At 49.2% G+C, this 21,905-nt stretch overlaps 1 protein-coding gene across 1 annotated transcript in view; it reads right to left on the reverse strand.

Moving 5' to 3' along the window:
- LOC102370286 overlaps nucleotides 1–21,905 on the reverse strand; it is a 35,597-nt gene that overhangs the window by 7,102 nt on the left and 6,590 nt on the right. The window contains 6 exon segments of the mRNA XM_025195161.1: nucleotides 568–743; nucleotides 1,937–2,147; nucleotides 2,246–2,679; nucleotides 13,194–14,831; nucleotides 15,821–15,934; nucleotides 20,307–20,433. Coding sequence (XP_025050946.1) covers nucleotides 568–743; nucleotides 1,937–2,147; nucleotides 2,246–2,679; nucleotides 13,194–14,831; nucleotides 15,821–15,934; nucleotides 20,307–20,433 — 2,700 coding nt within the window.

Here is a 21,905-nt window from a genome sequence, read left to right on the forward strand (position 1 = left end):
TGTGTGGCTCATGAATGGAAATGAAAGGCAGGGGAAAAAGCAGAGGCAGGAAGGGGGAATGTGGATTCTCAATAGCCTGGGTTAGTCTGGGGCAGGCTGAACTCAGTGCAAAATGAGTTTGGAAACAGGAGAAAGAGGGAACTGCGGTTTTCAAACTCAGCTTACAAAGACTATAACATTACAGCTCCTGGGATCACAAGTGTCTGGATTCCCTTGGGCAGAAGTCACAACTATGGGCATGGAGGGGACTCATACAGATAGCGCCAGCTCTGGGAATGTCCTTTATTTTCATCGGACACTGGTACAAAGGGACGGGGATTAGTATGCACAAACCACAAGAAAGTGAAACAGCAACTGGCTAGCTTTATCCTTACACACTATTTCAGATTTGGGGACTCTCTCTAGTTACATGCAAGTGGCACTGCCATGGTCACATATGGCTTCCAATATATTTAACAGTCCTCAAAGTCTTTCAGCTTCCCCACTTCTCTCCCCAGTTCTCCTGCCTCCTCATGGGCTCTGCCCGTTGCACTCCCACACCCAACGTGGAGATGGTGCCTTGCTCACCTGTATACTCTCTCTCTTCTTTGGAGGTCTGTCCTGTCCCTTCTGCACTTGTTCTGGCTCACCTATTAGGGAGCCCCTCTCCCCTAGTCTCCTTGGGGAAGTCCTCTGAAGCTCTGGGTTTGCAGGTCCCCTCTCAGGAGGCTGCTCTTCAGTGTTGCTGAAGGTCCCTGCACCTGCTGGATGGGGAAAAGGATCCACAGGTTAGATTCACTGCTGCTGGCACAGGGAAATCCCTGCTCTTCCCCTGCACTGGCCTGTCCCTAAGGCAGCTGCAAGTCTCAGTATGTGGGAGCAGAGGGAGAACGAAGAGGCAAAGATCCACAGCTCTTACTAACAGACCTCCACAGCCAGGAGGGTGCAGACGAGTCCCAGTGACTCTGTCCATGCTCCAAGTGGTCGATCACACCATGGCAGAGCCTGCAAGGACATTGCTTCCTGAGCCAGGACACGCTGGGGACAAAACTGCTCCCAGGTTCCAAAATTTAAGGGAAACCCTGAGTCAGTTTGCACCAGGGTGTGCACCAGGGCTTTTAGGGGGACACCGGTGAAACAGGAAAAGCTGATCTCCTGGAGCACTGATTCCATCAAAACGTTCAGGCAAAAGAGAGTTTTCTGTTGCTGGAAATGACACAGCCACTTGCTCCTTACCTGCTCCCGGGGAAGACTTTTGTCTGGGGCACACACCCAAGCAACTTTCATCTGCCGATGAGACAGGTTTCCTCTGTGTTGGGCAATGTGCCGCACAAGTAACTTATACATTAAGCAGTCAAATATCACTGGGGGAAACCCATTTCCTGGGCACCTATAGCAGCCCCTTAGTGGGCACAGAGCTCACAGCAGGCATGAGAGAGGGGCAAGTGGAACGCAATCATTGATTTTTGCATTGGGGAAACTACGAGGCCCAAGCAACATAAAGGATCTTTCTGCTGGGTGCTGCACACATGCAGTGAAAAAGTTCAAGCCCCTCAAACTATAGGCTGCCCACTAGGAGAGATCAGAGCCTCATCTCACCTCAGCCACTCAGTTATAACTTCTAATTTAATAAAAGGCTTTGTCTGTCTGTCTGTCTGCAATGCTTTTTCCCAACTGCACATGCAGTTTCCTCAGCTGGCCAGGCAGCTGGGGGCTGGGGCAGATGGGTTAAAATGGGAGCCCCTCCACCAGTGCCACCATCTCCTGCAGCCTCTGGTGTGGCGGCTCCTTCCACCCACCTCCACAGAAGCAAAAAAAAAAAATTAAAAATAAATAATTGGGTAGAGCATTTTAAAAGTGGGCGGCCAGCTGAGGAAACCCTCTGCTGTAGCAGGTTTGGACTGGAAGGGTGTGGGGGGAGAGAGGAAGCGGGGTTGGACCCAAAAGGGTCCATTACCTGATTCCCGGTAGACAGGGGCCTTCACTTTGGGGACGTGAGGTAGCTCGTCCTGAGGTCCTGGCGTTTCACCCCATCCTTCCTCCTCCTGGGGCACGTTTGCAGGATGGGGCCGCATCTCCTCCAGCCAGGAATCAAGAGGCTCCCATAATGCCTCTGTGGGTGCCTTCTTGTCCGAGGACACTTCTTGGACCTTCACACCCACTATTACCTGGGGACGAGACATATTACCGCGGTGCCAGGAGCATCCCCCAGACACACAGAGAGATGGGGAGGGAAGCATTGATGATCAGGGTGAAACGCTCTCACCTGGAGCTTCTCATCCTCCATCTGCCCCAGCTGAAACTGCTCAGCCAGGGCCACTGCTTTGGCGCACGTCTCCACACCATGTTCCCACACCCAGCTCTGCATCTCCCGGGGCAGGACGGCCAGGAACTGCTCCAGCACCACCAGCTCCAGCATCTGCTCCTTGCTGCGGCGCTGGGGCTCCAGCCAGCCCCGGCACAGCTCCCGCAGGCGGCTGCAAACTTCGCGTGGCCCTTTGGCATCCTGGTAGCAGAAGCCCCTGAAGTGCTGACGCCGCTTCTCTGGGATAGAGGGGTTGTTCCCTGGAGCCAGATGTAGGGTTACTGGGGCTGATGTGAGGGCTGGACAGGTGGGGTCTGGAACTGGTGCCATCCCACGCTTGGCAGCCATCGTCTCTGCCAGTGGAAACCCCACCCCGGCTCTGACACACGGAGGCTCTTAGCAGTCTCGTCTCCTGCGGCACCTATGGGAAAGGAGATAATGAAACTTAAACATATCACGTGATGGAAGAGCCAGGACCACAACCTATTGCCCCAGTTTCATGGTGTGCCCACTGCTGCCACAGTTTGTGGGGAGTGGAACGGCTCCCACAACACCCCTCCATGGAGCCATCCACACCTGCCAGCATCCTCTCCTGGGAGGTGTACCATGGGAGGCCAACTTGCTAAAAGGATATCTAGTTAAAGCTGAGCAGAAGCTGAAAGTTTTGTCGAAGCATAAATGTTGGCAAAGACAATAGGAAGATGTGCAGAAGGAGAGAAAGTGTGACACAGGTGTGCCAGGAGGCATGTACTTATGCAAGTAAGTTTTAGTAAAATACCCTAAAAAAAAATCAATTTATGTAAATAGCCAGTAGTAGAAAATAATAATAGTAGAAATAATGACAAGTACCAAAAAAGTATTTAAAAGTTTGGGAGCAAGAGGACTGCTGGGCTGCACCCCTGAGCTTCCCACAAGACCCTGAACTGTCTGATCACTGGGATATTAAGCAAGCTTTACTTGCAAGGCAACTAGCACGTTTCTTAATAGAAGGATGTGGGCTACCCGCTAAATAAACTTACATGAAAGGTGTGGAAACTCCTCTCTTAAGTAATCTTTTTCTCAGTGACCCACTGGTTCCTCACCCCACAGACACACAGCCCCTTCCTCAACCCCAGTCCATCCCTCCTCTTCAGGGTACCTGCTGCTCTGACTCTGCCTGGGACAGGACGCAGCCCAGAGCCCCCTAATTGCACCGGAGCCCGTAAGGTCTTAGCCTTGCACCGTCTACCCTTAAGCAAGAAAAAACTCCCACATTTTTTCCCCCATTAAAATAGTTGTTTCTCAATTTGTCACTGAAATATTGTGGGTTACAGTTTCTGGAAACAATTACGTTTTCATTGGAAAATCAAAAGCATTATTTTTTGTTGCCAAAACAGATTCCTCCCCCAACCCTTCAGTGGGTGTGTCTACACATTCATTAATGAGCAGTAGTTACTGCACATTTAGTTTCGTACTTGCTTAATGAAGTACTAACTAAACGCGCAGTAACTACAGTTCCTGCGTAGTAGCGCCGGTGCATGGTTTTAATGATGCTTACTGCGCCGTGGCCTACTACTACTGCACAGTAGTGTATCCGCACGGTTTTTGCCTAGCTTGCTACTGCACCGTGTTATTAGGCTACTTAGCCTTAGGCGTCTCTTGGGGCCGCTTGCGTCATGAACTCGTCAGAGGAGCCTCCAAAAACTAAAAAAGGCACGTTTCACAATTCTGCACAAGGCATACTCAACATGTTTTGATCACCTCCCACCTACTGTCTTAGGCCAAGTGGTTTCTGGACAACACTCTTTGTGTTGTTGGAGAGCTCTGGGACTGAATCCTGATGGGTATTTTCCCTTCCTGGAGACGTATTGTGACTGAGAGCGAGATGACTTGTTTGCAACAAGACACTCCTGATATTAGGAGTGGTGGTGGGGGAGAAAGGTCTATGATGGAGAGCCTAGACCACAAAAGCAGCAGAGAAAAACCCTAGAGGCAAATCCCATGCATGTGAAAGAGGGGAAGGCTTTCCCCTCTCCCTCCTGTCCTGCACAAGTACCCCTGACTTCTGCAGTCTCGGCAGCAATCTCCATTTATTTTCCAAAGAACAATTTCCATTAAGTTCCAATTTTCGAGTATCGTAAGATCTACGGTCTCTCCTTGATAATGCATTGCTGCCCTTGATGTGGAAAGATGGGTTTAAAAGGAGAGCCCCATCTGTATCTTCTATTTAGTGCTGTGAGGTTTGGTGAGTAACCCCTTTCTTTCCTGAATGCCTTTGTACTTGAAAAGTCCCGGAGTAGGATGAGAAGTCTCTCTAGCCAAATGCAGAATCCAGCATGCGTGCATGCAAACCGGGCTCCTTGCTATAACAAATTCAAGAGAGTCCAGTGGAGAGCAGTGAACACGGTTCAGGGACTGGGGCACATGTCTTACGAGGAGAGGTGGAGGCAACTGGGTTTATTTAGTCTGCAGAAGGGAAGACTGAGGTGGGATTGAATAGCAGCCTTCAGCTACCTAAAAAGGGGTTGCAAAGAGGATGGAGCTGGACTGATCTCAGTGGGGGCAGATGACAGGACAAGGAGCAATGGGCTCCAGTTGCAGCAAGGGAAGTTGAGGTTGGATATTAAGAAAAACTCTCACTAGGAGGGCAGTAAAGCATTGGAACAGGCGACCCAGAGAGGTGGTGGACTCTCCATCCTTGGAGGTGTTTAAAACCCAGCTTGACAAAGCCTTGGCCGGGATGATGGAGTTGGGGCTGGTCCTGCTTGGAGCAGGGGTTGGACTGGATGTGACCTCCTGAGCTCCCTTCCAGCCCTTGTTTTCTACACTTCCATGACTCTATGGATCATCCCGTCCTCTCGTCGGGCGTTGCACGCTGGGGGAAGCACAGAGAAGCCTGTGTGCTCCATGTGTGGATCCTTTGTTCCCAGCTGTCGCAGGGAGTGCAGCATCTGCTTTAAATCTTTTGCAAGGCCCTTTCTCTTCCCCACCTCCCTTCATCCGCACTTATTTTTGATTTCCTGCCCACCGCAGGTTTGCTTCCATCTTTATCTCCCGGTTTAAACCCCACCCCTGCTTCCTTCTCTCCTTTTAGAGCCTCCGAAAACCTTGCCACCGAGGAGGATTTCAGCGCTCAGCAAAAATCCTCCCAGGTCAAAGGGTTCTTTGTCTCGCCCTGCTCTGCTCCCCCCGCCTCCTGCACCAGCCATCTTTGCTTCTGCAGGTCCGGCCAGCTGCTCCAAGCAAGGATTTCCCTAGCCAGTCTCTTCTCATAAAAATCATAGAAAACGAGGGTTGGAAGGGACCTCAGGAGGTCACATCTAGTCCAACCCCTTGCTCAAAGCAGGACAATCCCCAACTAGATCAGCCCAGTTTTGCAAATTGCCCCTCTCTAAGGGCTCTACACCACACAAGGGTGGTGGTGGTGGGGGGGGTGTGCCTTTTAGAGGCAAAGAGGGTGTGGGATCAGGGATGTTTGCCAGGCTCACTTGGCCAGCTTGTGCCCTGGGTATTCTTCCATTATCCAGCTGGGGCTGGGAAAGGGCTGAATGCACTGTCCTCTGGGATGCCGTGCCCAAAGAGGGCTGTCTGTGCCCCAAAACTTGCAAAGAACAATTTTTCCAACTATGTAGTCGTTCTAATCAAAGATACCGCATTTACCCAAAGAGGCTTGAATGCCTACTGTTCCCACCTGGGCTTTTCCTCCTGCTTTTGGGCAACTGCAGTGACCTGCCTGCCCAGCCCGGCTCTGCCCTGGCACAGGCTGGGTTGGGTGGGCACCGGGGAGGCTAATCTGCCCCATTCTCCCAGGTGAGGAGCATCCTGCTGGGATGAAGGGCACAGACCGCTCCTGTCCCTCAGTGCTGCCTGGGGTTGTCTCATGCCCCAGCCCGAGTTGCCTCCCACCTGCAGGGCCTGGGGTTGCTCTCCGCAGGCAGCAAGCTTCTGCCTCCCTGGACACAGCCCCCCTCCTCCTTCACCGTACTCACCAGCCCTCCGCAGCGACGTCCTCCCTGGCCCCGGAGCTGCAGCAGGGGCTGGGAGCGGCTCAGAGCCCAGGGAGGAGGGGAGAGAAGTGGAGGCGGGCACTGGAAACCTCTTCTCTCTCTTTGCACATAGCTTCAGCCCCACGTCCGGCTTCCAGGAGGGCCTGGGCAGCCCTCCCCATCCCAGCCCCTGGGAGTCTAGTTGGGGCTGGTCCTTCTTCGAGCAAGGGGGTTGGACTAGACCAGTGGTGCTCCACCTTTTGTGGACCACAGGATTGCCAACTCGCAGGATTTTTTGGTGCTGTTCTTAAAGCCGACACTTCAGGAATGTGAAAAACTTGGCTCTTCCTTATATGCATGTGTGTGCATATAGACATAAGAAAGGGCTAAGTCCCATTCCTGAAGTCTATGTTTTTTTTTCACGTCCCTGAAGTGCAGACTTTAAGAACAATGCCAAAAGTCATGAGAGTTCGCAACCGGGGACCAGGACCCATTTGTCAACACGGATGGCCGGTCCTGCCCCCGTGCTCCTCACTCCTGACCCACAGCCCGCGCAGGGTGTGCGTGGTGGGGGATAAGGGGGTCCCAAGCAGCCCATTGCAAGTTGCAATTCTGTCAGCCTGCAAAGGAAAAACCACGCTTTCCCCTATTTTTCCCCTTTAAAGGGGAATTCATTTTTAAAGTTTGTTTGTGGCCCTTTCCACTTTTGGGTCACGGCCCACAGGTTGAGAAATACCGGACTAGACGACTTCCTTTTCTACCTCGAGACCTATCCAAATACCCCCAGACACCTGAAATGGGACCTGAGCATCCCCAGGCGAGTTCCCCAGTCCAAGGGAAACCTTCCCATCCCCCTAAGGATCTGGGCTGCAGAGTAAGAGAGGTTAACCTTAGTGTGGGAAGGCAGCAGGGTCTTATCTTATCTTGCTGCTTTGCTTGATGGTAAAAATAGAGAAGGGCCAACAAGTGCTGAATGCCCTTCCTGATTCTGCAAGGTGAGCGTCCAGGTGTTTTTTGAAGATATCCAGAGTAGGTGACTGTGCCACTTCTGGGGGGGAATCTATTCCAGACCCTGGACACTCGAGTTGTAAAGAAGTTTCTCCTTATGTCTAATCTAAAGTGGTCTTCTAGCAATTTATGACCGGTAGTCCTGGTCTTCCCCTGGGGAGCCCTGGTGAATAGACAGTCTCCCAGTCCCTGCTATGCACCCTTTAAATATTGCCAGGCTGCCACCAAATCCTCTGCGAGTCTTCTCTTCTCCAGGATGAATGGACCCAAGTCTCTCAGCCTCTCATTGTATGGCCTGTTCTCCGTACCTCTAACCATGCACGTAGCCCTCCCTTGGACTTGGTCAAGTTTCTCCATACCCTTCCTGAAGCACGGTCCCCAGAAGTGGGCACAATACTCCAGCTGAGGCCTTGCCAAGGAAAGCAAAAGGTGGTCCCTTTGCCCCAGTGCATCACTCAGCCCCTCAGGGGCTTGTTTTTTTGCTCTTTTTTTTTTTTTTTTTTTAAATGTCATGTCTCAGGCCAAATTACTCAAATCCATTCTAAATCCCATCCTCTGACAAGAACTCAAATCACTCGGGTTTGCACGGTGTCGCCACTGGCAAGCATCTTACCTCCCAGACTCTTCAGACTGGGGCTTCGGATACTCCCCAAACCACGGTAGGCATCCTACGTGCAAGCCTCAAGCCCAGAGTCTTGCTTGGCCTTAGCTAAAAGGCAAAAGCAGCAAATCCCCCAGTTCTGTAAAATAAAACTTGTAGGCGAGATCCTCCCATTGGGGGGATGGAGAAGACTTGCATAGGGGTGCCTGCCTACAGTGCATTGAAAAGTCTCCACCCTCAACTACTAGCTCTAGGTGCTCTTAGCCTACAAAAAGCTGAGAGAAAGCCAACAGGAATCAGACCCAGACTGACCTCTTTGGTTGCAGGATGAAGCTTTTAGTAGGCTGGGCTTCACCACTTTCGATCAAGTGTCCTTCTCCTTTGCCAGGTGTGTCTTATTAGCCCAGTACTAGGCCTGCCTCCAGGTGCTGCAGTTTAAACTATGCATTACAGCCCCTATCTTCTCCCCTGCTGATTTTTTTAGCGCTGTATATTTTCCCTGGCCGCTTGCTTACTCTGCAGCTGACTCCTGCTCAGCTGCCTACTTCCTTGCAAATGGAATCAAAACTCATGGAACGAGTGATAGCTTTTATTTGACCAACTCGACATTTGCAAGCAAATCACTGTATGTATCTGCAAGCTTCCGGGCACACGCACCCTTCATCAGGCATCGAAAAGAGCAGAGATTGTAAAAGTTCATCCTAGCTTCCTACCTCTCAGGTAGCAGGTGTTAGGAGTGCCTGGTATGGGGAGCAAAAAGATCCTTTAACCTCACCATTGCCAGGGGCAGGATGACTCTGGCAGGTGCCTGTGGGGTTCAGTCTGCAGCTGGTCCCCTTAGGTACACTCCTGCTGCACCTTGTTGTTCAAAATAAATCAGAGATGATGTTTTATCCTGCCAAAAACAACAAAAAAACCAGGAGAAAAGGGAAGGATCAAGCACTTCCATCTCTCAGTTTTGTTCTACTTGGGCATGTCTATGCCGTGCAGTTGGCTAATGAACCGCACAGTACGTGTCTTAGTGTCTACACATGTGCCCCTATTAGGGTGCAGGCAAATACAAGTCCTACCCTGCTGAGGAGGGGGTTTTTATGTGCAGTGCCACATGTGCAGATGCTGACCAGCTGGTGGGGGCACAAGGCAGCTTCAGTGCAGGGGCTGCAAGCTGTCCAGCCCCACACTGACGCACCCTCATGCCTCAGCCAGCCCCTCTGCAGTATACTGAGCCCTGCTGGAGCAGCTGGCAGGCTGATCATGCCATGGCCCCCTGCTAGCTGGGGCTGCTGTGACCCGGCTTAACGAGCTCTAGTATGGGCGCATGTGCAGATGCATGCCAGGGAGCTTCCAGACAGCAACATATTGCAAAGCAATGAGCTCTGCAGTGTATTGCTGCCCCCTGATGGCACATGTAGATGCTCCCCTTGTGTCTCTATTATTTAATAGAGCTAATAGAGGATGGAGCGGGACTATTCTTAGTGGTGACAGATGACTAAACAAGGAGTAGTGGTCTCAAGTTGCAGCAAGGGAAGTTTAGGCTAGATCTTAGGAGCAATTCTCTCGATAGGAGGACAGTAAAGAACTGGAACAGGTTACCCAGAGAGGATGTGGGATCTCTATCCTTGGAGCTTTAAATCATGGCTAGATAAAATATTGGCTAGGGTGAGAGAGCTGGTGATGGCTCTGCTTTGAGTAGTGGGTTGGACTAGATGTGAGCCCCTGAGATCCCTTCCCACCCTCATTTTCTATGGCTCTATAAGACACAGTAGCTTGTGGAGGCATACAGGCAAGAAGCAAAATGAACAGCATGCGATTCAGATCGCCCAGCAAGGAGCTTGAGAAAAAATGTGACTCGACCCAATAGTCATCGCAGAGTTTACAAGCGTCCCTGATGTGAACAAATGTTGGTGTCAACTCTCAGCTGAATTTGAGCAATGAACAAATATGCCTCAGCAATGCGGTGTGGAAACGGGCAGTTTCTGCTAAACAGTTTGACTTGGGCCTAGATTACACTTACAACTTGTGCTAGTATTACTGCACTAGTATTGGGTGACACTACAGTCAGTGTGACTATCCGGGCGAAGATGACTAATAAAAATCGATCTATCCCATTTTCATACAGCAGCACAGTGACTGTATGTGCATAAAACAACTTTAAATGGATGCATGCCCACACTCCCAGTGGTCACACTGGAACCAAGCAGAAAAACCATCAAACAACTACAGCCTATGCTGGACACATATCAGACCTTGAGAGAAATATTCCCAGCCCCTCTGCTCCTGGCTTTCAAACAGTCCCCCAACCTTGCACAACTCAGTATTAGAAGCAAACTCTCCACTTCCACATAGGCACCAAGTGGAAGAGAGCCTTGCTTTGGCAAGAAATGCTTAATTTTCCAGCAGATCCCCGGTGTCATTACTATTATCACCTCCCATAAAGGACTAAACACTAATATTGGATTTACGGCCCATTATAATTTATCCAACGCCTGAATTCTTTCTACACAAGGAAGATAAGACTGAGCCCCATTTCCCCCTTTTGCTAGGCCTTACTCCTCAAGTCAATCCGCTGCTTTTCTTTTGCTAGTGGTGTGTCTGGTACACCTGAGAATTTCTCTCAGCCCCTATGCTGTGCTTCACGTGTGCCTGACTTCCTATCATCAGAAACACAAGGAAGAAAGTCTAAAAGTTTTTTCTAGCTTTATTCCAACTACATAGTTGGTCCAATAAAAGATATCACCCTACAAAATCCTTGCCCCTCACAGAATTTCTGGACTACCATAGCTACAATATCACTTTTACACTATTGTGTCCGCTTTAGGTACTATGTATCCCAGTGTAACTAAAGTGCTGTAACTGGCTGCATCTACATGAGAGGTTTACTGTGCATTAGCTTAGTAACACTGCACAGGAGTGTGAGGGTTACAAACCATGCTAATAGCCTACTGCACAGTGCTATTAGGCTAATGTGCAGTAAGCGTCACAAAATAACTGCACCAGCACTACTGTGCAGTAACCCTATTTACTGTACATTCAGTTAGCACTTTATTTAGCAAGTACTAAACTAAATGTGCAGTATCTAAGGTGCATTAATGAACATGTAGACACGAATGCTGTGTGCCCCTGGGGGCTGGGGGGGCACAGTGGCCGCCTGCAGGCAGTGGCAGCAACATTGGCAGCAGGGGCATGGCGGTGGTGAGCAGGGAGCTCCCGCAGGCAGCTCAGTGGCACGGACAGGGCGAGGTGATGAGCACCAACCGGCGGCCAGGGACCACCTGCAGATGTTGCCAGTAGTGTCAGCGGCAGCTAGCGGCGATTGGAGACTGCCCACACATGTCGCCAGCAGTGTCAGCGGAGAGGCAAGGGGGTGGCAAGCAGTGACCACCAGCAACATCGGTGCACCGCCAAGCTCAGGGGGTGAATGTGCACCCGCATTCACCCCCTATGCATTGCCAATGCATGTAGACATGGCCACTGTCTTGTAGACAAAACTTTAGATGGAGTTGAAACCTTATGCACTGCATGCTACTCCCTATTTGACATGTAACCCTTCTGCCAGGCACTGGATGGAAGTGCCAAGGGTTATGTTCAAGTGTAAGTGTTTAACACTAACTTTCCAAATGTGGCTTAATCCCCATGTAGACACCTGGGAAAGTAAATTTTCACTGGGTGTCCTACTGTGACGAAACTTCCTTAATCACAAGCAACATTCAACTGAACAGGGTTTATTACAGGGGGGAAAGGGAACAAATAAATTCTGCAGAGGGTCAAGGCACTCACCCTGTCCTTGCCCATCACTGCCCTGTCCTCAGCATGTATCAGCTCCCACATTACAAAGGGATGTCTCCTCCATGCAGCACCTCGTCATCACCCTCTGGCCCGGCGCACTATGTACCGGCCCCTGCACCTCAGAGTATACGGCAGAACCGAATTCTGTGCGTGCCTCAGTTTCCCCGCGTGGTTTGTAAGCTTTTCAACCCTGGGATGGGATGGGTCAATTTTAATCCAGGGCAGAGCAAAGCTAGGAGCTGGAATGGACAGCTGCGACCCAGAGGACAAGGGTGGTCTTGATCCTGACACCCATGCTGACTTGGACTCTGGAAAGATCTGGCTGCCCTGACCCCAGGGCACTTCTTGCACTGTTTCAGCTGACCAGACCCTGCCAGCTGGCACTGGGGACATGGCCTGCCTCATTGCACTTCCCTGAGGCTTGCACTTTTGCCTTTACGGAGGGAAAAGTCCCCAGAGGAGCAGAGCCAGCTGGAGATCACTGGCGGGGCCATGGAGACAGCAAAGTGCTGTGAGCCACGGGCTTGGTCTCACACACCCAGGTGGCATGGGTCTCATCCTAGCTAGAACCTACAGATTGATCTATTTTTTTGTATCCGAGGCCAAATTAGCTCAAATTAATTCCCTATGCAAGAGTCCAGAACTGTACGTGGCCATACTCCTGGCAAACATCCTCCGCCTGCACCCGGGGCTTCAGCTGTTTCCATAACCTTTGGCGGGCATCCTACTTGCAGGCCCAAGCCCGGAGGCTTGGGGTTCGGATGCCCCCGAGTTTTGCTTGCCCTCAGCCATAAGACTCTCAGAGCAAGCAAAGGAGGAGACTCTCATTTCTATAAATTGGGCTTAAAGCCGGGTACTGAACCACGCCAGAAGAGCAGTTCTCCTGCGAAGCGGTTTAGGAAAACTGCCTTCTTGGACACAGATACATGGGATTTCCCTTGCCAGGTTAAGAAGCCACCACGTTTGACCTGAGCCTACAGATAGGGCTGAGTGGCAGAGGTGTTGAGGAGACTGGGGAAAGGCTGGGGCATGGGAGAAGGGCCTCTCTGCAGAACTGCATCCAGTTTAAGTTGAATCTAGGAAGGAGGAGGGACCCTGTGCTTGGGTTCCCATTTTCTGAGCCAGAGGCTAGGTCTCCAATAAAAGAGTAAGAATGGGTTAATTCCTGAACTCCACCCCAAAGTAAGGTTACCTCCATGGCCAAGTCTATCCTGGAAGGTAACAAGAAAAGTAATGAATGACTTAGGAGAATTAATGCACGGATATTCCCTTTATTATCTGTAATAAGTGTCTCATCCAAAACGATCCAGTCAGGAAAGACCGGCTCGGTTGACGTGAAACTTGATGCAGTAAACTAGGCGGGTGAAAAACGGATCGAAATAATAATGTCCTAAGATACTAGAGGAAGAAACAGTGAGAGATCCCCTTGGTGTGTGTACTCATGGTAGCCTGGGATGAGATGAATCAAGTTTTCAGGGGAACTTTGTTTTATGGGGGGTGGGGTTTGACCCCTGGATTTTATCGCCTCTGCCAGTTGTTCTCCATCATTTAGTCCTGACCCTGTTGTCTTCTCTGTCCCAGCTGCTACAACAAGGTACTATGACAGGCCAATTGGGACACTCCTCGTTGAAGGAGGGATACCTGGGGGCATTCCAGTACAGGTGTAGGACCCCGCTCTCCACGGCAGAAGGAGGATGAGACAGGAGCTGGCAGAAGCTGTCCCTGTTGAATGCAAGTGCCTGGTCCCTGTGGCTTTGATGGTGCTTGGTCAGGGTGGAGCTCGTATGGAAACACTTCCCACACTGGGCACAGCGGTACGGCTTTTCCCCCGTGTGCACGCGCTGGTGGGCGGTGAGCGTCGAGCTCCGGGTGAAGCTCTTCCCACATTCCTTGCAGGAGAAGGGCTTCTCCCCCGTGTGCACGCGCAGATGCTGCGTGAGGGTAGATCTCTCGGTGAAGCTTTTCCCGCACTGGGTGCAAGAGAACGGCTTCTCCCCCGTGTGCACGCGCAGGTGGCTCTGGAGATGGTCCTGCCTGCTGAAGCTCTTCCCACAGTGGGTGCAAGAAAATGGCTTCTCCCCGGTGTGCACGCGCAGGTGCTTGGTGAGTGTTGAGTTTCGGGTGAAGCTCTTCCCGCACTGGCTGCAGGAGAATGACTTCTCCCCCGGGTGCACGTGCAGGTGGCCCTGGAGGTGATACTGCTTGGTGAAACTCTTCCTGTATTTAGCGCAGTCATAGGGCTTCTCTTCTGTGTGCACGTGCATGTGCACGTGGAGGTAATACCGCCTGGCAAAGCTCTTCCCACACTGGCTGCAAGAAAATGGCTTCTCCCCCGTGTGCACACGCTGGTGCTGCGTGAGTGCTGAGTTCTGGGTGAAGCTCTTCCCACACTGGGTGCACGAGAATGGCTTCTCCCCCGTGTGCACACACATGTGTGCTTGGAGGTGATCCCACCGGGTGAAGCTCTTCTCGCACTCGGGGCAGTGGTAGAGGTTCTCCCCCGTGTGCACCCGCAGGTGATTTCTGAGCGTTGAGCGGTGGGTGAATCTCTTCCCACACTGCGTGCAGGAGAAGGGCTTCTCCCTCACGTGGATGCGCTGGTGCTTTGTAAGCAGTGAGCTTTCAGTGAAGCTCTTCCCACACTGGGTGCACAAGAAAGGCTTCTCCCCTGTGTGTACCCGCAGGTGCGCTCGAAGGTAATCCCACCTGGTGAAGCTCTGCCAGCACTCGGTGCAGTGGTACGGCTTCTCTCCCGTATGCACGCGCTGGTGGACTCGCAAGTCTTGTAGAGAAACAAAGTTCTTCCTACTCTCAGAGCAGAGGCGGGGGTGCTCCCCCACGTGTGCTCGCTGGTGCCTGATGACCCGGTATTTAGGGCGGTACCTCTTCCATCCCTCATTGCAGAGGTGCTCCTTCTTGTGTGCTATGCCATGCCCCCTGAGCTCCTGTTTGCTCCCAAAGCTCTCTCCGCATTCATACGAGTCAGCCCCGCTGTCAACTCTTCCCTCCTGGGTCTTCAGGTCTCTCTGCCCCTCAAATCCTTCCCTACGCACAGGGATCATTCGGGCTGCAGGTGTTCTCTGCCCCTCTTGGGAAGGTAGCTCGTTTCTGGCTCGAATCAGGTTCAGTTTTGCAGGCCCTTCCTCAAGAGACTGCTGCTCAGCTCTGCTCAGCATCCCAGCACCTGCTGGGTGGAGAAAAGAGCCCAGAAATTAGTTCCTGTCCAGCTGCCAAAGGGAGAGCACTGACACTGCCTTGTGTTGAGACGTGCCCAAGAGCATGGCTGGGCCTTGGCTACTTGGGGAGAACAAGGGGTGCAAGTCCAAGTTGACTCTGGGTCTTGGGGCTCAGTTTGTAATATTTGTGCCCCCTGCAAAATGAAGCAGAAAGTGGGCAATTTTGCTGGAAACAATGAAGTGCTTATATCCTCCTAAGCATAAAAAAAATGTAAATTCCAACTGTGGATAGCCACTTAACACTGATGGGACACTACATTTCTTCCCCCGTGAAACCCTGTTACATAGGGCAGTTCCTACTGCAATTAAGGAATAGGACCAGCACCAATGGGTAGTAGAGTGCCAATCTCTCTATAGCCCTGTCTTTAACAGCCCTCCCAGAGCGTCTGCTGATCAAGCTAAATGCCATGGGGCAATTCAAACCTGCCAGAGGGTATTATAGATATATGGCCAGCTCCGGCTGGGGTATGAATTCTTACAATGTTGGGAGAACATGGAAATTCCAGCTCACGGCGTCCCAAAGATGCATGATTTGTGCATCTAACTGAGACAACACGCTAGGCTTTGACCCTAACATTTTGTGACTTCCTTTTGGACAGACCCCCAACCCCTGCTGTGACACAGCTCCTTGCCAAGGTGCCTGGGACTCAGGATAAAGAGAGGAGATGTTGCAGACATTGCCAAAGAGTTGAAGTTGGATTTTGTGCTGCAAAAGCCCTTGCTAGGGAAGAAGGGAACAGTTTCCTCTTTCCAAATAACTGAACTGCAGGAAGTGGGAACACACATCTGCTTGTACAACACAGATCAGGGCAAGCTGTTTGTGGCCAGGACTTTGAGGCAACAGCTCAGGGAAGGGCTGAGGGTTTCAAGCTCATCCACTCATCCTAGGAACCAAGAGGGTCTCAGCAAAGAGTTGGGGAGGGGAATAATCAACTCTTACCTGGGAAAAGGCCTTCCAATGACGACTTTTCTCCATAGTCCTTGTCACAGACCCAGAGCTCCATCTCCCCTCGTTGGATGCGGTTGATCAAGGCTGGTGTGGGACCTCGATATCCTGTTTAGGGGAGTGTGCAAAGGGTGGTTATTGCCCATTTAGTGCCCAGTTGGGATTTGGGGAACAAGCCAACAAACTCAAGCATTCGCATGGCAAGTTACAGGAAAATGTAAGGTGTACATTGAGGATGAAAAAGAAGGCACTACCAGCAAAACCCTTCAACAGGTGATGGCCCTAAGCAGAAGGATAGTCATATGAACTATAAAGCCTCAACCACACAGAAGTATATAAAGGGTATAAAACTCACAGAAGCAACTGGGAAAGTGTGCTCTGATGTACTAGAAACAAGAAAGAGAAAGCTTTTATATATTTTCAAGATCCTGACTTGAAGACAGAGACCATGAATATGCTCATGGATGTAATTCCAGGCAAAGAGAAGGACATGGGGTTGTTCTTCAGGAAGGTTTGCAATGACAAGTCTTGAAAATAAAAAAGAGTCAATGACAAACTGATGATAATGAACATCTGTATAGGGGAGATCCTGAAACCAGAATTTCCCATCCAAAAGGGGTTCTCCCAACTATCCAAAAGACTGTGGGAGATGGTAAAGAAGGGCGTGCAACACATCCTATATATGAGTTGACTGAGGAATCAATCAGTGAATGGTTCAGCCTGATCATGTTGGTTCCCAAAATGGGAAAGATGATCAGGTTTTGTATTGAATTCTGTAAGATGAATGCAGAGTTAAAATTTTATTCCTACTCAATACCCTGGGTCAATGCATTATAATAGTGGTATCTATCTATCTATGGGATAGGGCAATGCTACAGCCCAAAGTTGCTGTAGCATTGCCCTAACCCATTGGAGAAGTCCCTTCCATATACCAGTGAATACCACCACAACTTCAAGATAAATCACCCCATACTCCTGGTATGGCCATAGTAACTTATCTATTAGACACTGAAATGTGGCAGGGGTATTATGGAGATCAAAGGGGAAGATCCCAAACTGGTGCAGATCTGAAGGTATTTTTGAGTACTGTCAACTCATAGGACTCAGGAGCAAGGGGCATCTGCTACTACCCTTGTGTCAAATCCAACATTGATATCTATCTATCTATCTATCTATAGATATAGATATATATATAGATATAGGTATAGAGATATAGATAGATATAGATATATATACATAAATATATAGATATAGATATCTATAGAGCTATATATCTATATCGATATAGCTATTGATCTGTGTTGTGTGCGTGTATATATATCTGCAGGTCCCATAGCGAATCCCACAAAATGCCTGCTCAGCTGTAGGAAAACCACATATTAGGGATGTGCACTAGGCAATGGGGAGATTAGGCCTCTCACTGACATTCGTAGAGTCTGCCATATCCAAGACACAAAGGCAGCTAAGACCTTCTTGGGATTGGCAAGCAATCACTAACTTTATCCCACAGCTCTTGGCAGTTACAGCCCTCCTAATAGATACGCTGTGCAAAACAGCACCCAGAGAAGCAAAGTAGTCTCCAGCAAGTCCTGATGTTTCTGGGGACATAGAGAAAATACTGTATGCTAACCTGGAGCTGCATGGTCTGCATTTCAGTTGCTGATTTGTTCTCCAAACAGATGCCTTGGAGCAAGGCCTTGGATCTCTTCTCTCAGGACTTTGAGAATGAAGAATACCCAGTTCAGTCCATGAGCAGAAAGCTCCATCTCTGAGAGCAAAAATACTCAGTAATTGAGAAGGATTGATAAAGTATGTGGTTGATATTACCTCCTCAAGACCCCTTTAGCTCTTCATACGGACCATGCCCTCTTAACATGGTTACATGCGATACGATAAGACAATCCCAAACGGATGCACTGGTACCTGCCACTACAGCCCTACTCTTCTGACATATGCCATCAGCCAGGAACTGCATGAGTCAATGAGGACTTCTTCTTGAAGGAAGGAGGAGGACTAGGTATAGAAGAGTGGGTCAGTGATTCCACTTTGGAGGGGAGAAATGTGTAACAGGTTGGGGTCTGTCCCTTTAGAGGGAACAATCACTTCTGTTGAGAAAACCCATTTGCAAAGGAAGTGAGTGACCCTTTAGATGCTTTACAAAGTTTCCAGAAGAGTAAGTAGAGAGAGGAGGAAGCAAGCCAAGCTACTATACAAAGAGGCAGAGCCAGAAGGACCCTTCTTTGAGTGCTTGGGACAGGGAAGGAGGGATTCATTTTGTTCATTTGTTGGCTTTTTTGTGGACTAAGGACTGAATTACCTGAGACAACTAGGTAAGGAGCTCCAGAGGGAGCAAAACCTTGCCTGCAGAGGCCAACAGGCTATATAACTCACTTGCAGGAGGATTCTGCCTCAAGCAGGGGCTTGAACTAGATGTGGTTGCATGGCCATCCCTTCCCTTTTCTACGACTCTATGAAAGAAACAATAACTTATAGAGTGACAAAAGTAGATTTGGATCAAATCCTGCGTGCAGAAAAGAGAAGAGGTATTTAAAAAAGGTAGCAGAGAGAAGCAGCACTGAATGACTCGTAGAAGAACTGAAAAAAAAAATAGAGAAAATAAAAAAAAAAAATTGATAACCTACCTAAAATCCACAATGCATAATGGACTTGAATAACCATGCACCCAATGCTATTAGTGATGGGTAAAGGAGATTAACACAGGATCTAAAACAAATCTTGCATGCCTGAAAAATATAATTTGAGAATTTATTGAAAGGAGGATCTCCCAGAGAACATTTTCATTGACTGAGATTGTAAATGAAGATGAAATTCTAGCTGACAGCACAGAGGAAATCATGAGAATAGTAAATAAACTGAAAAAAATAGGTAAACATCAGTTTTAGGAATATAGCCAGCTTGTGGAAGCATTAGAAGATGGATTAGGAAGCATTAGGAGATGGGTACAAGAGAATGGCTCTTCTACAAAAGCATTCGCATTGAGATGAAGGCAAACGGTGGTTACTGTACTTAGTATAGAAATCCGTACAGCATAAAACATTTGAAGTGAATGTTGACTAAATATAATATAATTCTAGTTCAAAGGGAAAGGTAGTAATTACCAATGCTCCAGTAACATGGGAACAAAGTTACCTAGCCACTCAGTGAAAATGAATGAGAAATTATTACACCCAAATCAAGCGGACCATAAAAACCAGCCACAATCAGTCTGCTCTTCAGAAAGGGAAGAGTGCAAGAAATCCTCCTTTCAAGAACATTGCAAAGAATAATAAACGGCTACATGTGGACTTTGGAGATTCAGAAAAAAAAAGGAATCAGAACTCGTGGTAGACGTGATATCTTTTATTAGACCAACTCGATTTTTGCAAAAAACCCCCAAAAACCTTTAATTGCAAAATTTAAAAACCCTGTAATTTTTTTTTTTTTTTTTTTTTTGCAAAAATTGAGTTGGTCTAATAAGAGATATCACCTCTACCATGAGTTCTGATTCCTTTTGCCTCTAGACCAATACATCTACAACCTGGATACCTGGATTCAGAAAAAAAGCATTTGAGCAGATTCTTGACACACTTCCAAACAAGCACCGGCAATAAAGCCCTTCTGGAAGTGAAAATTTGTTTTTTTACTACAGCTCTGCACTCAGATCACTTCTTTTTATCACGGTGATGGGTGATCCTAGAGAAGAACGGTATGATCTGCACTGTGGGTCATATGAAGTTTGCAGATGCTTTTCCAAAATGCAGAGACAGTTTAGCAGAAGGACGCGAAATCTTTATAGAGTGGCAGTGAGCTTAAGAAAAGAGACCTTCAAGTAAAGATAGGAAAGCTAGAATCTGTGCCTGTGAAGATAAAGATGCTGGAGATGCTCATAGAAAGAAACTTAAGGGTGTCTCCATGTTAGAAGAACCTGGGGTCCATTGCATGTTCAAATCTCACTAGAGGAGAAGATGAGGAAATGGAAAAAAACAGGATTTCTAGCAGCAGATGCTATCATATCTTACATTATGCTGGACAGTAACTAAAAGAAAAGGGATTAGACTGTACTGAAATGTGTACGCTAGGGCTGTGAAATGGGTTTGGATGGGACGGAATAGGAAAGAGAGTGAAGAAGATGGAAGAATTCCCCCCAAATGGTTGCTGGCAAATATTTATGCCCAACGAATGGGAGATACTATTGACTCGCTGAGAGGATAAAGTGAGAACATCCTGCAACAAAACTGCCGAATGCTGAAGCTCTAGATGTTACACCAAGAGAAAGCTGCAAGCAAAAGTGGCTGGACAATAGAAAGGAGGATATGAAAATATGAAATGAGAGGCCTAAGCAATGGCAGTGCAATTGCAAGGGAGTGGATTTAAACAACCAGCTAAAAGTTCACGAGGATAAGGCAGTTGAAAAACAGAGAAAAACAGGACATTTATCATCTTGCAGAGTGCTGGGGAGAAGCAAGAACCGGAGCTTTACCCAGGGAAATGAGGGCTTGGTAATTCCTCAGCATCTGGTCCCGGTAAAGCGCCTTGTCTCCATCGTCCAGCAGCGCCCACTCCTTTTGGGTGAAATACACGGCCACGTCCTCAAAGGCCTCCAGGAGCTGCAGTCACAAAGATGACACCCTCAGCCCCTTGCGCTTTAGCCTCCTCCTCCAGCCCCCAAAACCCTGAACCTTATTCTGCACAACCTAGATTTGCCAGCTTAGCAGTGCCAGGTAGGGATGTCAAGCTTCCTACTCCTCAGCAGACACAGCTGCTCCAGAAAAGACCGTGGTATGGATAGGGCTTTGCAAACAGAGGAGTGCATTTGCTTCAGCCCATGTCATCCAGCTAGTCGGTGCAGCTACGTCCTCCCTCTTTTGGCACATCTCATGTCTACAATGGGAGAGCTGCCGTCCTAACCACGCCAGCAGAAATTCTGTGGTGTAGGTGCTCTGAATCTCACGTTGGGAAGCTGTTTTCATGGCAGGGACTCACAGGAAGAGCCCCCTGCCTGGTATAGAGGGACCCCTGGATTTTTTCTTCTCCACCAGACACCTACCTGCAAGGCAGTTTCAGGCCTAATTGTCACCTTAGACCCACACAGAAACAATGAGCCCCCCCCCAGTTCCTGGACATGGACCACGTAACAAGTGACTCTGGGGGGCAACAAATGAGAAAATAGGGATGGGAGCGTGGGCCATATGTTTATAATGAAAGCTCAAGGGAGGACACCACCCAAAACCCATTGCCTCTCAAATGAGTTCAAGGTACCAGTAGATGCCGCTCAATGAAACAATGCCCAAAGGTGTGTGCAGAAGACAGACAGGAAAACAGCCTCACAGCTCCCCAGGTGCCCCTCAGCCAGGGTCTCCTTCCTTGTCTAACAGATGGCAAACATGGCCGGCGCCAGGCAAAGGTTGACTGGGAGGTCCCTGGACTTGGTGGAGCCATGGATGGGGAGTAACCAAAAGAAAAGTTGTGGGCAGAAGTGCAGCCAAAACCTTAGGCAGATAAGGCTCTTTGGGTAAATCTGATATCTTTTCTTAGACCGACTCAACTAGTTGGAAAAAAATTCTTCTTTGCAAGCTTTTAGGAAAAGAAGAAGTTATTTCCAACTATTTGAGTCGGTCTAATAAAAGATACCGGATTTACCCAAAGAACCTTGTCTGCCTAAGGTTTTGGCTGCACTTCTGCCCACTTCTGCCCACAAATGTCCTTAGACCAACATGGCTACAACCTATGCACCAGAACCATAGGACACACTGGCATACTGCAGCCTGGCACATTGATGATAGGCATGTGCCAGGGTCTTCTTCAGTTGGCATAAGGGACAAGCAGGGCAGTGCCAGGGGTCTCCCTTTGCTTTTGTAACAGGAAACCTCTCCCCTGTTACTAGGAAGGGAGAGCGTAGCCTGAGGCAGGTTGCAGAGAGGGCAAAGGGCCAGCAGGTATGAGCTGCCTGTGTGACATGAGCCATGGGCTGCAAAAGGGCAGGCTGCTAATGACTGAATCAACAGCACCTGGGCCATAGGAGCAGCGAATGGGGTCATAGGAGCAGAAGAAGCTCAGTAAACCCAGCATCTGGTCATGG

Source organism: Alligator sinensis, unplaced genomic scaffold, assembly GCF_000455745.1.
Source record: "Alligator sinensis unplaced genomic scaffold, ASM45574v1 scaffold1902_1, whole genome shotgun sequence".
NCBI lineage: Eukaryota > Metazoa > Chordata > Crocodylia > Alligatoridae > Alligator > Alligator sinensis.